Genomic DNA, 15,109 nt, shown 5'->3' with positions numbered 1-15,109 from the left:
ATTTACTTATGAGATACAAAATTGGTTTCTCAGCCTAAGTCATACTCGAGGACAACTAACCACTGCTTAAAATGTTTTCAGTTTCTTTTGTTTTTACCAAATTACACATGGCAAGATGAGGGTTATTTATTTGGTTAGTTTTTTTGACAAATTTAAATGTATAACGGATATTTAAATCATTTTAGAAAAGTTAATTTTTGTATTCTCTAATTTATTTATGCTTTTGAAGGTAATTGATCCTGTTGTTGAGAAAGGTGACGATAAAAATGAAAAAGTAGCCAAAAGAGAAACGAAAGAAACCTATTAGTTTTGTTCTTAAAGATTTGAGGTGTGTGGTTTTTCACAAACTTCTATAATATTATTTTCTAGATATCTCTTCCATAATAATTACCTGTCTTCTCTATCCTACAATTTATAATTTTAGAATTGTTTCCTTTTATACTAGGAAAAATCGACTCATTTTCCACTCTTGGATATTATTTAACTATCTTGGTATTGTTATTCAACACTTTGAAAAATAATCTCATTGTCCTTATTCGAGTAAATAATCTTGTAAGAAAAAACTTAAGTTTATAATTTTATCATTCCATCTAATTATATGTCAATTAGTCTTATGATAGTTAACTTTTGTCAAATGATTATTTAAGACTCTGAATAATCTCACTACTTTTAAATATTTAGATGAAATAAACTCACTTTGTTCAGAGGATAATTCTCTTCGGACGTTTCATGCAAGTCTCTTTTCTTGAATGTAAATAACTTGTCCTTGTCATGAATCTCTCAAACAAGAACTATTTTCTCATGTTTATTTTCTCTCTAGTATTTCTTCATATTGTGTTAGAGGAACTCTTATTGTAAAATTAGTTGGACTAAGTGTATCAGACAAAGTCATAAGATTTGTCGGTTTTTTGTAGCAATTCTAGAAAGAAGAGATAAAACAAAAATATCATGTTCATTTGTTCTCTAACTTCGTTAGATGAAGGTTCAATTTGTCTAAACCTTTGAATTTGTTAGAAGAAAGGTGTTAAACAAAATGTTTAGTTTTAACCGTTGAGTTAGATGCAATACTTCAGAAGAATCCTTCTTGCATTTGTCATAATACTAATTTCGTTTACTTGTAAAACATATAAGATTATCCAAATCATTTAATAATAATGTTAATTATAATATTTGAAATAATAGTATATTACAATTCTAAAATGTTATCGACCCGCCTTTCTTTTGTGGAATCTTACATTGTATATTGGTTAATGATCTATCATCGTTATTCGAGTAGACGATACTATTCATAGTGAAAAGTGCATAGGTTGATTTTAAAATTGTTGTAGCAAAATATGAGATAAAAAAAGATCTAATAATAATAATTTCTCACTATAGAAACTAAAGATGAAGACAATTTTGAGGAAAGACAATTGTGTAGATATAATTGAAGAAAGATTTGTGGATATTAGAGATCAAAGGTGGAAAGAAATTGATGACAATCTTATCACAAATATGCACTTAATAGTGACAGATGTAATTTTGTCCAACATTATGGGCAAGACTAATTCTAAGGAGATTTGAGATACTCTCATCAAATTGTATAAGGTTAAGTCACTTCGCACAAGAATTGTAGGAGGGTACTATACACACAATTCAAGGGGTATGGGAAGAGTACATTTCTATTCACTCCTAAAGCATTTATCATTAGCTTGTTAGACTGTAATTGAGATTAAAATTCCATTATTTTAGATGAGATTTACATATCTGGATGAAATTGGACCATAATTAAAATCATTACTTAAATCTTGTTTTTAGATACATTTTGCTCTCATCTTAATCTCGACCATCTCTTGAGATTTTGAACCTTATTAATGATAATGTAGATAAAGAACTATAATGTGTTGAAATCTAAAGAGTTTCGCTGAAGAAGAACTACACAGACTTACCTGTCACACCCATTAGACAGTCTCCCTATAGCTTTTAATGCTAGAAAAGTTGCTCTAAAGAGAAATATTTGAATTCAGTTATCCGTTGCGAAGATGTTGAAGATTTTCCAGTGAAGAATCATGTCACTTTGAAGATTGGAAAGCTTGGTTATGGAAGGACTAGACGCTCCTTGTGTTTAAAATTCGTTAGAAGGTCTTTTTGAAGCATTTACTGATGGATGCTCCATGATGGAAAAGGAAGGTATTAGTTTATTTAAATATGAGAAAATAAGAACTGAATCCAAGTAAATCTTATGCAAGGAGATTCTTTCAAATTCTGCAATCAAAATCCTCTACAAAACACATAAAAAATAGAGCACAAATCCTTTGAAGATATTATTCAAGTAAATCTTTTGCAATATCTCTCCTAGCAGTGCTGGGCTAAATTACAATCAATGCGCAAATCTAAATTGACTTTGGAAACAATACGTTTGAAAAAGAAGCGAGAGTGAAATCTTTAACTTATTGGGAAAGAGAATATTTGATGAATAAATCGAAACAGAGACAGGAAATATTGATAACTATTAAATAGTATCTGAGACAGATTTTGAATTCAAATTTGTACAAGGAAAAGAAGATTATAGAAGAGACTGCAGAGGAACAAGCATATATTTAGGTTCGAGAATCCCAACATATTTAGACCTAGTTTTGTTCCCATTTGTAAGATTATAGTTTTCATCTTACACATGGAAGGCTAAATTTTTTTGGTTATTCCCTTGTGATTTCCCATTGAATTCTAAGATTTGGTTTAGTAAAGTTTTGTTCTTCTATTTTCTGTAGCAAATTATGCTTTATTGTTGATATTTTTGAAATCAAGTTTTTACCAAAGAAATTGTTTTTAAGTGCGTTTTGAGAATTTAGTTATTTAATTTTATTAAAGTTCTTGGTTAGTTTTCTTAGGTTTGATCAATCTCTTATTTGTTTAGTTCAAGAGATAAAAGATAAATATCTCAGAAGTAGACACTTGGAGACAAGTGAGATACTAAATACATCAGTAAACACTTGTATTACTGATAAGATTCTGTTGAATTTGATTGACGCTTGTTTGACTAAGTTTGACATTTGTATGAGAATTGAAGCATGATAATCTTAGGATAACCAATGAAGAATTTGTAGTGAATAAACTTGGGAATCAACCTATTATCCTTATCACTTTCTATCTCTACTTTATTTTCTACTAAACAAAATCAACCACTTTTTTACTTAATTGTTATTACTAACTTTTATTCTTTATAGATAAGTTTTGAACTCTGTTTCATTGGATTCATAATTGAATTCGGTGGAAGATAACTTGGGTCATTCTTACCACGTCTATACTATCATTTATTTGGTGCTAGATGGCCTAACACTGTGTTAGATGGTCTCTACTAAAATAATTTTAATTTGACTTCTAAACAATATGACATGTGAAAGACTTAGAAGAAAATCTATTGTTTATTAGATAATTAAATGACATCAGGTGTAGGATTCACATCGACCGTGGGATCTTAAAAGGTGGTGAGAGGAATTTTGATAGTCATGAAAGTACATAATATCATGGCAAATTTGTATGTGCTTTTGGGATATACATTGCAAGAACTAGATGCAAAATTTGAATTAACAAGTCAAAAAGAAGTGGTCATGATGTGGCATCTCAAACTTCGTCATATGTGAGAGCAAGGTATAAAAATTCTTTAGTCTCAAAGATGTTGCTCGACCTTTCTACGAGCATTTTGTGATAAACAAGCAACATAGATTGAAGTTTGCTACAATGACTATCGATAAACTCATATCAAACTTGATACAATCCAACATTCACAAGAGATGACCAAGGACTCAAGAGACCATTCACATTCATCTCAACAATCAAGTCAAGACCCCACCAAAGATCTAGTGGACCTCACCGGAAGAAGAAGTAGGCGTAGAGAAGAATACCAATTGTTCTTTCTTCTGGTCTACTTAAAAATAAAACATGTTGTAAATAATTTGGGCTCACTTTAGGGGCCAAATAGCAAAATATGTTAGAGTAGGTTCATATAACATAAAAGGGAGTGTACTTAGCGAAATGGGCTTGTACAAGCCCATTTTTTCAAGACAAGGCACCTAGAATTAGGGTTTTTGACCTAGTTTCTAGAAGGAGAGCATAAAAGTGTGGTTTTGATCTTAGTCAACCCTCCTAGGCCGCCCCTCCCTCTCTTCTTATCCTACCCTTGCCCTTCTTAGCCACCAAGGCACCCATTCCTATAAATAGGGTGCATTACTCCATGTATTTTCATGTTGAATTTGAATAGAAAAGTTGCTCTGCACAAATTGTGTGAGGTGTGTGTGAGGCTTGAGCCCTCTAGTATTTAGGTCTTATCTTGAGTGAGTTGAGAGCTCTCAAGTGGCGGCCCTCTACACTTATCTTGGAGAATCCACCATCCAAGTGGTGTGTTCGTCCTTTCATTCCATCATCCATAAGCTTCATTTTCCTTCATCTTTGTTTGTTTTCATCTTCCATTCCATTAATTCTCTTGTTATATGTTCTTGTTTATTAAATCTCTTCCATTCGGTCATCATCTTTTTGTTGTTTCCTTTATGTTCTTTTAATTTTGCCCTTGCATCATTGTCACCCATATTCTTGTGTTTTTCTCTTTGCCCTTGTGAAGTGAACCTTCACACTTACTTAACCACTTGGTTAAGTTCGTGTCCAGTGGGGATCTTCTTAGGGTTCTCACCATAATTGTACTAAAATCTCAATCTTAAGTAAAGTGTCACCTTAAAAAGAATACATCTAAAATCAACTCACATCAAAACTTGATTTATTCTTATGCGTGGGAATCACCAGTATTATCCTTCAGTGGAGCAACATATTTTGTATCAATCATTGATGATTACTCTAAGAGATTGTGGGTGTCCTTGTCAAGAGGCAGCCATATGTGTTTTCAGTTTTCAAGAAATTTAAAGCATAAGTAGATCTTAAAACTTGAAAAGGATTTAAGTCCTAAAGACCTATAAAATGGAGGAAAGAATGTAGATGCCAAAGTTTTAGCATTCTATAAGAAAGAGAGTATTATAAAACAATTTTCTATTCCACTATTACACCTCAATAGAAGGGTGTAACAGAGTTGATGAAGAGAATTGTTGATAGAATACAAGCTATGTTGAGAACAACGAGAGTGATGAAGTTTATCTGAACCGAAATATATAAATTTTCCTATTTTGTGATAAATTGATCAATGATTGGCTTGAAGAAACTCAAGGAGATATGGAAAATAAAATCTAGTGGATTATTCTTCCTTAAATGTGTTTGGTTGTGTTGTGTTCATGATGTGCAACTCCCAAGAAAGAACAAAGTTGGATTCAAAATCCAGAAAATATATATTCTTCAGCTATGCTGACAATGTGAATGGGTATCGTTTGTGGAATCCCTCTACCCACATTGTTAAAAAGGGATGTAGTTTTTCATAAAAAAAACATGAACTACAAAATAAATTCCAACCAAAAGGCTTTTTAAAGAAGAAAACTTAGTTTGCAATATATTGTTTAAAGTAGATGTTCATGTGTTGATACAAGAGATTCAATAATGACAATATTTCATGTGTTTAAATTGTATATAATTGATTAAAATAGTGGCAGTATTTCATTAGAATGCATTTGCTCTTCAAATAATTGATTACCAAGTTTTGAAATTTCTATAAATTCAACCGTTCACTAATACTTTAAGTACTCTTCGAATATGTTTTAAATACATGATTTGAGAAATCCATCTGAGCATTTTCCAAGGTATTTCAGGAGTGCATTAAGATTTTGTTCAAGAATTCATTTGTCACTCTTTTTTTCAACAATTTCAAAAAGGCTATGTGTTAGAGTTGTGAAAGTAGTTAAGAATACTTTTGTGCGAAACTTTAGTATTATTTTTTCGTCCTTTTGATTTCTGAATTTGTGGTTTGATACTACTTGTTTCTTCTCGAGTTTTTAAGGATTGAATTATTGTTATCAAGAAGAGATTTTAAGATTTGTGTTGTATCCTCTTGGTGTGATCCAAGGGTTGCCGCAAGATTTTACAAGTCATCAAAGAATTGGAGTGTTGTTAATAGAATCCTTAGTTACATCAATGGAACCTCAGACATTATTAGTTGTCAGAGGCTATGTTGATTAATATTTTACAAGCGATCTTGAAAAAAATGAGCTCTACTAGTTATGTGTTTACAATTGTAGGAGAGGCAATAGGTTGTCTAACGAAGTTACACGATGTTATAACTTTATATACTACAAAATTTAAGTACATAGCACCTACCTAAGAATTCAACGAAGCTATATGGATTCAAAGGTTAATGGAGGAACTCATGCACAAGTAAAAAAAAATTATTATATATTATGACAAGCAGAGTGTCTTGCACATTGTAAGAAATCCTACCTTTCATTCCAGGACAACACATATAAGTATATGTTATAACTTTGAGAAATAATAGAGAAAAGAAGTATGGATATGGAAAAGATTCACACTAATGAAAACTTTAGTAGTTGTTATGACAAAGTTAATTAGAATTGACAAGTTTATATGGATTCGATCCAACTATGACATATAAGAAAAATAAACAACATGAATGACAATGAATAATATAAGAAAAATAAACAACATGAATGACAATGAATAAAGCGTGATGTGAAAATTTGATTAATTTAATAAAATTCTTCAAGTGGGAGCATATAAGAATAGAAGTCTCATGTTAGGATAAATTTACTTTGGTACTTAGTTTTCTTCTAATAAAAGAGTGGACAACATTTTCTTAGTAAGACACACTAAAAACCACTTCTTTGAGAGAAAAATTGAGAGGAAAAATATTTTTTTCTTTAAGATTCTCTTAGTAATTATTTTTCCTAATTTCAAGATGTTATTACTTTCTTCTTATATTTAGATATAGGAATTATTTCTTTCCATTAGTAAAATTATATTATTAGTTTTGCTCTTATTTTTATTTTTAGTTGTAAATTCTCAAGTTGTTATTTTGGTACCAAGTTCAATAAAACCTACCCATACCAAACTTTAGTTAACAGTTAAACTAATTGAGAGAATGAACTTTTGAACTAACTAAATCATTATTGAATTCAAATACTAGCACATAAAAGAATTGAGAGATTTAGAAAGAAAAAAAAAAACTTACTCCGAAATGAAATTTGATCAATTGAAAATGTTCTGAAGCTCACTAGCTTCTATACAACAAAATAATATGTGAAAGAACGAAAGATGAAGAATGAAGAATGAAGGGAGAAATCGAGAGAGATGGGAGAGAATGAGAGATAGAGATAATGAATAGAAATTAAATAAGAAAACAAAAAGAAGAAAAAGTGGAATGGACTTTTACCAAAGGTTTTTACACTTTTGAACCGAAAAAATTACTATAATAAATTCAATCCCTATTATTTAATATCAAAGAAATGTATAATCTGTTTAAAAAACATATCAGTTGGATTTGAAAAGAATCTATATTTGAATAATATTTAATACTTATTGGACATAACTTTCGTTTGTATCATCAGGTCAAGATCATCAATAATAAGATTAAATTAAAAACTGTGAAAAATATAAAGGATACAAGATAATTATTTATTTTTTGGCGTCACATAACAGTAGGAGTCCTAAAAACGAAGATTATATAATTATAGGCCGTGGGTTAATTTCCTACATGTACATACAAAATGGTAAATTCTTCTTATTATTATTATTAATGTAATTTTATTGTAAGATTTTTTAATTAATTTACACTTTTATGTTTACGTATTTTTATATTTATCTTATATTGCCTTTAGCAGATATTTTATTTTGATTATTTTTGTTGATTTAACTATTAATTAGAACTATATTGATTGTTTTAAATATGTAGAACTTTTAATAGACTTCGATATTCTGTTTTAGGAAATGAAGGAAAAATAATATTTGGCGATGTTATGTTGTGGGAAAAGAAGAAAAAGAAATATTGACTTCGGTATTTTAAAGTTGATAACAACGGGATGATGTGGAAAATTAATACACAGAAGACTCAGCTTTTGCACGATCATTTTCCTTGGACCACTAACAATTATGGCTACAATTTCTTCAACTCTTTTAGAACTAGTATTTTATATTATTAAAAATTATAAAAGTAAACTTCATTATTTAATTTAACTTAATCTTTATTTTTAATCTATATTTCTTAGTTATTGTCTAATAAATGATAGCTGAGTGCTGAGCATTCTCTTCCATCTCTTTAATGTATCACGTTAAATGATAATTTTATAAAATTTTACAAAATAAAGTATGAATAATCAAAGCTTCACACCATTATTCATAATTCTACCTTTGAAACGTTCTTCCTTGCTTGACTTGGAATAGTGAATAAGACAGGGCGTAGAAATTAAGCCAAGCCTCATTCATGTAAATTAGGCAAACTACTTAAACCCTGTTTGGGTGCATTCAATACATATCGCAAATCATTATTGGTAGTTTGTGCTATACTCATATCAAGGTTTATAGCATACCACAAACTTCACATCTAGAAAATTGTAATGGGCCGTTACTTTCTAAAAATATTGTTAGCAGTTTTTGTGTGCCTTGATCATACCAAAGTATCAGTTCTTGGATTGAAGTGGCCATCAGAGAGTTCACATGTGAAATGCAGAGAGAAAGAGAGACAAGCACTCCTTAATTTCAAACAAAGTGTGGAAGATCAGTGTGGCATGCTGTCCACGTGGAAGGATGATGAAAATAACAGAGATTGTTGCGGATGGGAAGGTATTGAGTGCAACAATGAAACTGGTCACGTAGAGATGCTTGATCTTCGTGGTTCAGAATCGCATTATTTGTCAGGTTCATTCAATATCACTTCATTGCTTGACTTGCAAAATTTGGAATATTTGGATCTTAGTTCTCATCCTGATATTAGTGGCAGTCAAATCCCAGAGCAAATGGGCTCCTTCAAAAACTTAAGATATCTTAATCTATCATATTCACGTTTTATTAGGGGAATCCCTTCTCAACTGGGAAATCTCTCAAAGTTGAAGTATCTTGATCTTAAAGAAACTGGTCTTGATGAAACCATCCCTTCTCAACTTGGAAAGCTTTCAAATCTGCAATATCTTGACCTTGGAAGAACTGATCTTGATGGAGAAGTTCCTTCTCAACTTGGAAATCTTTCACATTTGATGTATCTCGATCTTTCAGGAAATTCATTTTTCGGAGCACTCCCTTTCCAGGTTGGAAATCTTCCTCTCTTGCATTATCTTAGACTTGATGGTAGTTATGGTCTTAAATTAAAAGATGGACATTGGCTATCTTCTCTCTCTTCATTAACAACTCTTGGCCTCTATTCATTTTCTAATCTTAGCTTCTCTCCCTACTGGCTTTCAATGATTAGAGAGCATATTCCAAACTTAAGAGAGTTGAGTCTAGTCGACTGTGATATCTCAGATGATCATCATATTTCATCTTTGTTTCCTTCTCATTCCAACATTTCCACTTCTCTTTCCATCCTTGATCTCTCCCATAATATGCTCACATCATCAACATTTCAATTGTTGTCCAACTATAGCCCTAATCTCCAAGAGCTTCATCTTTCTAGTAATAAAATTGTTTTGTCGTCTCCTCACTATCCAAACTTGCCTTCTCTTGTCATCCTTGACCTCTCTGAAAATAATCTGAATATATTTCAAGGGAATTTAAACTTCAGCACCAAACTACAAAACCTTAACTTACGCTACTGCAATCTCACTGACGAAAGTTTTGTTGTGTCGTCTGATTCCATTAAAAATTCCCATTCTCTTGTCACCCTTGATCTCTCATCTAATCTATTGAAATCATCGTCCGTATTTCACTGGCTTTTCAACTTCACCACCAATCTTGAAAGTCTTTCCCTTTCTTTTAACTTGATAGAAGGTCCCATTCCTGTTGAATTTGGGAAAGCAATGAACTTTCTTGAAGTTCTTGACTTCTCTGGTAACAAATTGCAAGGTGAGATTCCAGCTTCCCTTGGGAGCATATGCACATTAAAGAACTTAGACCTTAATAATAATATGTTAGAAGGTCCCATTCCTGTTGAATTTGGGAAAGTAATGAACTCTCTTAAAGTTCTTGATCTCTCTGGTAACAAACTGCAAGGCGAGATTCCAGCTTCCCTTGGCAGCATATGCACACTAAAGAAATTAGACCTTCATGATAACATGTTAGAAGGTCTCATTCCCGTTGAATTTGGAAAAGTAATGAACTTTCTTGAAGGTCTTGATCTTGCTGGTAATAAACTACAAGGCAAGATTCCAGCTTCCCTTGGCAGCATATGCACTTTAAAGGACTTAGACCTTAGCCATAACAACTTGAGTGGGGAAATTTCTAGCTTCATTCAAAATTCTTCAAGGTGCAAGAACCCTGTATTAGAGGATCTAAACTTATCTAATAACGTGATTATTGGAAAGCTACCTAATCTTTCAACATTTTCATCTTTGAGGTATTTAGATCTTTCCAACAATCAGTTAACCGGAGAAATACCAAAAAGCATTGGGTTCCTTTATGAGTTGCTGTCTCTTCATCTTGAGGAGAATTACTTGAAGGGTGATATCAATGAGTTGGATCTCACAAATTTGTGGAAATTGATGGAACTAGACTTATCAGATAACTCATTGTCTCTAACGGCTGGTGCTAGCGCAATTCCACCTTTCCAATTATTTATTTTAGGACTAGCTTCTTGCAAGTTGGGTCCTAGCTTCCCAAGTTGGCTCCAAGATCAAAGGGAGCTACGCTACCTTGATATTTCTGATGCAGGGATTGATGATTTTGTACCAGATTGGTTTTGGAACAATATACCAACTATAACACAGTTGAATATGTCTTACAACAGTCTCAAAGGTCCGATTCCAAATTTAACGATGAAGTTTCTCAACGATGGCACAAGAAAGGCAATAATTCTAAATTCAAATAAATTTGAAGGTGTAATTCCTACATTCTTGTCCCACGTTGGAATATTAGATCTTTCAGAAAATAAGTTTTCGAATTTAAATATATTATTGTGCGAAAATACAGTGGCAACAGATATGTTTACTTTGGATTTATCAAATAATCAAATAGCGGGACAACTTCCTGACTGTTGGGAACATCTAAGTTCACTACGATTTCTTGATCTAAGAAATAATAAATTATCAGGGAAGATTCCACAGTCTCTGGGTTCTCTTGTTAATTTGGAAGCTCTGGTCCTACGAAATAACAGTTTTATTGGAGAACTGCCACTCACGTTGAAGAACTGCTCTAGCTTAGCTTTATTGGATGTAAGTAAAAATATGTTGTCTGGTGAAGTACCCTCTTGGATTGGGGAAAGTATGCCACAATTGAAAATCTTGAGCTTACGAGTAAATCGTTTCTTTGGAAGTGTTCCTGTACATCTCTGCTATTTGAGGCAAATTCAAGTCTTGGACCTCTCAAGGAATAACTTGTCAGGAGAAATTCCTACATGTCTGGCAAATTTTACCACATTAATGGAAACGAGCGTAATGGAAAGGGAAATTGTAAAGAAACGACAAATTTCAGTTCTAGAATATCATGGAAATAGTTATGACTCTTACTTGTTATTATCGTGGAAAGGTCAGGAGTATGAGTTTTGGAATCCAGAAAATCTTCTTAAGAGCATTGACCTCTCAAGTAATGATTTAATAGGTGAAGTACCCAAGGAGGTTGGATATTTACTTGGATTGGTTTCTTTGAATTTATCAAGAAACAACTTCCATGGAAAGATTCCTTCTAGTATTGGGAATTTAAGTTCGCTAGAATTCCTGGACTTATCAAGAAATAATTTCTCTGGCAATATTCCTTTTACTCTTCCAAACATTGATAGCCTTGGTGTGTTAGACCTATCAAACAATAATCTCAGTGGAAGAATCCCTCGAGGGAGACATTTTGAAACCTTTGATGCCTCTTGTTTTGAAGGAAATGTTGATCTTTGTGGAGAGCAACTCAACAAAAGTTGTCCTGGAGACGAAACAATGCATAAACCTCAAGAACCAGCAATTGATGGTGAAGAAGAAGACAATTCAATTTTCTGTGGAGCATTATACATGAGCTTGGGGTTAGGTTTCTTTGCCGGCTTTTGGGGCTTATTTGGGTCAATGCTATTTTGGCAGCCATGGAGAATTTCTTATTTGAGATTCTTGAACAGACTGATAGACTATATACTTTTAATGGCTGAACTGAACGTTGTCAAGTGTCATAGGTGGCTCAAAGGATAGTTAACAGGTATGTTTCTCTGTTTTGGTTTAAATCAAAGTGAGAATGTGTTTATTTTTTAAAGTAATATTGTTTATCTCGGTACCAATCAAGTTGTTTAGTCTTTATTTATTAATTCTTTTAACTTGTATGTCTCTTACACCCACAAATTGGTCTGCATGGTCGCATTAATTTCAAATCTAAATATGGAGTTTGTCCAATTCTACTTTTTTTTTTAATTAGTTAGTGCCTTTACTAATAGTAATTTTCCAGAAAATTATTATTTTACTTGCAATAAGCATATTATAGATGGCGTGCTCTGTTTATATAAGTTTTCTGGTTTTGGAACAAGTTCTCTGAGGTTTAAAAACCTCTTAATTAAGTCTATTTTTCCTTCATGAGGACTAATGTATGTGAATTGTGTCACAGAGTTTGCAGTTTATGGAAGATTAACTTCAGAATTCAATCTTGGATGAAAGCTACATGGATTACTGGAGGAGTAGGATAAGTAGTATTGAGGTTCACAGTGTAATGCAAAATCAGTGTTTCAATAAGTTTATGTATTTCATTGTCTTCTATTGTTTTATCAATAATGTGAAGATTTTGCATTCATCTTAAATAACGATGCGTCCTACCCAAATTTACTACCCAAATTTGTTAGTGTCAGCAATAATGAAAGATATAAAAACAAGTTTAGTTGTAAATTTGTTCTTAAAAGAGAATGAGAGAGTTTTATGGTTCATTGTTCATAGTGTAGTCGTTCTTGGTTCAGACAACGTTGTTTCATTTTAAAGGATATGCCAAACTAAATAGTTAAAGTGGTTTGCATCTATGATTGGCCTTGAGAAAATATTTGTAAATTAGGTTGGAAAAGCAACACATAAAATTAGCAGTGGTAAAAGAGTTTATATTCGTGAATCGTGTATAAACATCATAGCCAAAGTCTGCAAGTCAACAGATAACAAAATATCTAGTCTTACTGATAAATCCCAATTTCACTTTTCAATTTGAATTACGCAGACCGATCAATTTGAATTGAGTTATCACTTTATTCTTCAAACATTATTTTTAGTAGTATCTATTATTATGTCATCATCTTAGCGTAGATAGCATTATTATAATCGTAAGTGTAACTATCTATCATTATTGTTCATACATTTCGTATCACACCTTCGTCATCAATTATTTTTTTTTTAATAAAAAGAATAAACTGGAATTTTAAAAGAATGAGGAGTGGCCAAAATAAAGTTACGAGATATTAAACTCGATCTTGAAGTGCATATTATAAATAAATTATTTTAATTTTCGTTGTTTCACAGAGTTTATTTTTTTTAGTACAAACCAAATTATTTATATCTTAAAATGTCACCAACCAAATTTAAAAGTAAAATAAAATAACATAATTAAGTAGGCATGATCACATGAATGTAAGAATATTTTGAGTATAGTATTAAAATAATAAACACATAATAAAGTAAAATGATCATAGTCATTATGAAAATTGTAATGATAAATAGTCACTGTAAGATTTTTGCTGCACAGGTACTCTCACAGGTCATGTGAATCCTGCTGAACTCTACACTCTAATAAGAATGCTCCAAATAAAAGGATGAAGCATGTCTTTGTTTCCAAAGAGCCTCGGATCACAACACCTCCTAAGCCTTCTATGAAGGTACACCCTTCTAACCCTGTTGTAAAATACAAAATGCTTTGAAGGCAGCAAAATTGACAAAGGATTTTGTGTGGTGCAAAGCTTTTTAGAATGATTGATTGAAAATAAGAGGAGCTGAATTGTTTTTAAAATATTTTCATAAAAATAGAAATAAGTTAAATTTGAAAATCTTTATCATATCTGTGGGTTATGACTCGTCTTTATTGTTATCTTGGCATTAATGGGAGGTTATTTGCCACACTTAATTGCAATCAATGGGAGGTTTCTTATTACAATTAATTATCATCAAATGAAGGTTAATTACCATTAATTATATTTATTATTGTTGTCTCCTAGAACCACTATATATAGTGGCTTCCTTCAAGCAATGTAATACACAACATACAACAACACACACTTGCTTCATCTCTTTTTTCCTATACTCGTGTAAGTGTTTAGCCCATATATTATTAATATTATTAGTATTAATATTCATATTATTAATATTATATTCATATTATCAATATTATATTCATATTATTAATATTAATTTTGATATAAATATACATTTCCGAATATAGATAGATAGAGAGAAAAAGGAAGAAATTATATAATATTAATATAACTTTAATATTATAAATAAATATATATTGATTAATATATTTTTTTATTTAATCATTAATTTTTTAAAACTCATGATTAAATTTAAATTTACTTTCATATTATATATATATATATATATATTAATATAAAATTATTTGATATCTTATTTTCAAATATAGGTTATTATAGGTAGTTGTGAAGTTTTTGTTAGATGGCTATATAGGTGCTTGTATCTTACACTTCTTTTTTATTTGAGATTCTTGTATAAGGATTGAAATATCCTTAAAATGTTTCCTTTAATTTTTTGTATTCTTTGTTGATAAAATTTTTTTTATTTTCAAATATTTACTTACATAGATTAAAATTGATATAATGTATAATTTTTAAAATATTTTAAATTATAAATTATTTAATCACTTTGTCATTATGATTTATATATTAGTAGAAAAGGTTATTTAGTAACAACTTTTTACATAGATTTATGGAATAATTAATATAGTTTAAACTATAATGATATACTAACTAGTAATCTGTATTAGAGATTTAATTAATAGTTAATGTAAAAGTCATCATTCTATGTTAAAAGATAATATTGTTTGTTGACAATATTCTTTACTATAACACACAAGTAAAACCAACTACCTATAATGAACTTAATTAAGTCAATATGATCGTAAAATAATAATTAATATGATAATTGATTTT

At 30.9% G+C, this 15,109-nt stretch overlaps 1 protein-coding gene across 1 annotated transcript; it reads left to right on the top strand.

The window, feature by feature from the left end:
* Nucleotides 1-8,374: 8,374 nt before the first annotated feature.
* Nucleotides 8,375-12,797, top strand: LOC137837546 (receptor-like protein EIX1). Its single transcript, XM_068646566.2, has 2 exons — nt 8,375-12,180; nt 12,580-12,797. Exon 1 carries the CDS (start codon nt 8,475-8,477, stop codon nt 12,171-12,173), a length of 3,699 nt encoding a protein of 1,232 aa, XP_068502667.1. The 5' UTR covers nt 8,375-8,474; the 3' UTR covers nt 12,174-12,180; nt 12,580-12,797.
* The last annotated feature ends 2,312 nt before the right edge of the window (nt 12,798-15,109 follow it).

Source organism: Phaseolus vulgaris, chromosome 4, assembly GCF_051622355.1.
Source record: "Phaseolus vulgaris cultivar YP4 chromosome 4, ASM5162235v1, whole genome shotgun sequence".
Classification (NCBI taxonomy): domain Eukaryota; kingdom Viridiplantae; phylum Streptophyta; class Magnoliopsida; order Fabales; family Fabaceae; genus Phaseolus; species Phaseolus vulgaris.
The sequence above is the reverse complement of the archived record's forward strand: the minus strand, read 5'-3'. Positions and strand labels throughout refer to the sequence as shown.

Excerpts from the sequence above, each read along its gene's own strand:
- LOC137837546 (XM_068646566.2), top strand. The coding sequence starts at position 8,475 with ATGGGCCGTTACTTTCTAAAAATATTGTTAGCAGTTTTTGTGTGCCTT.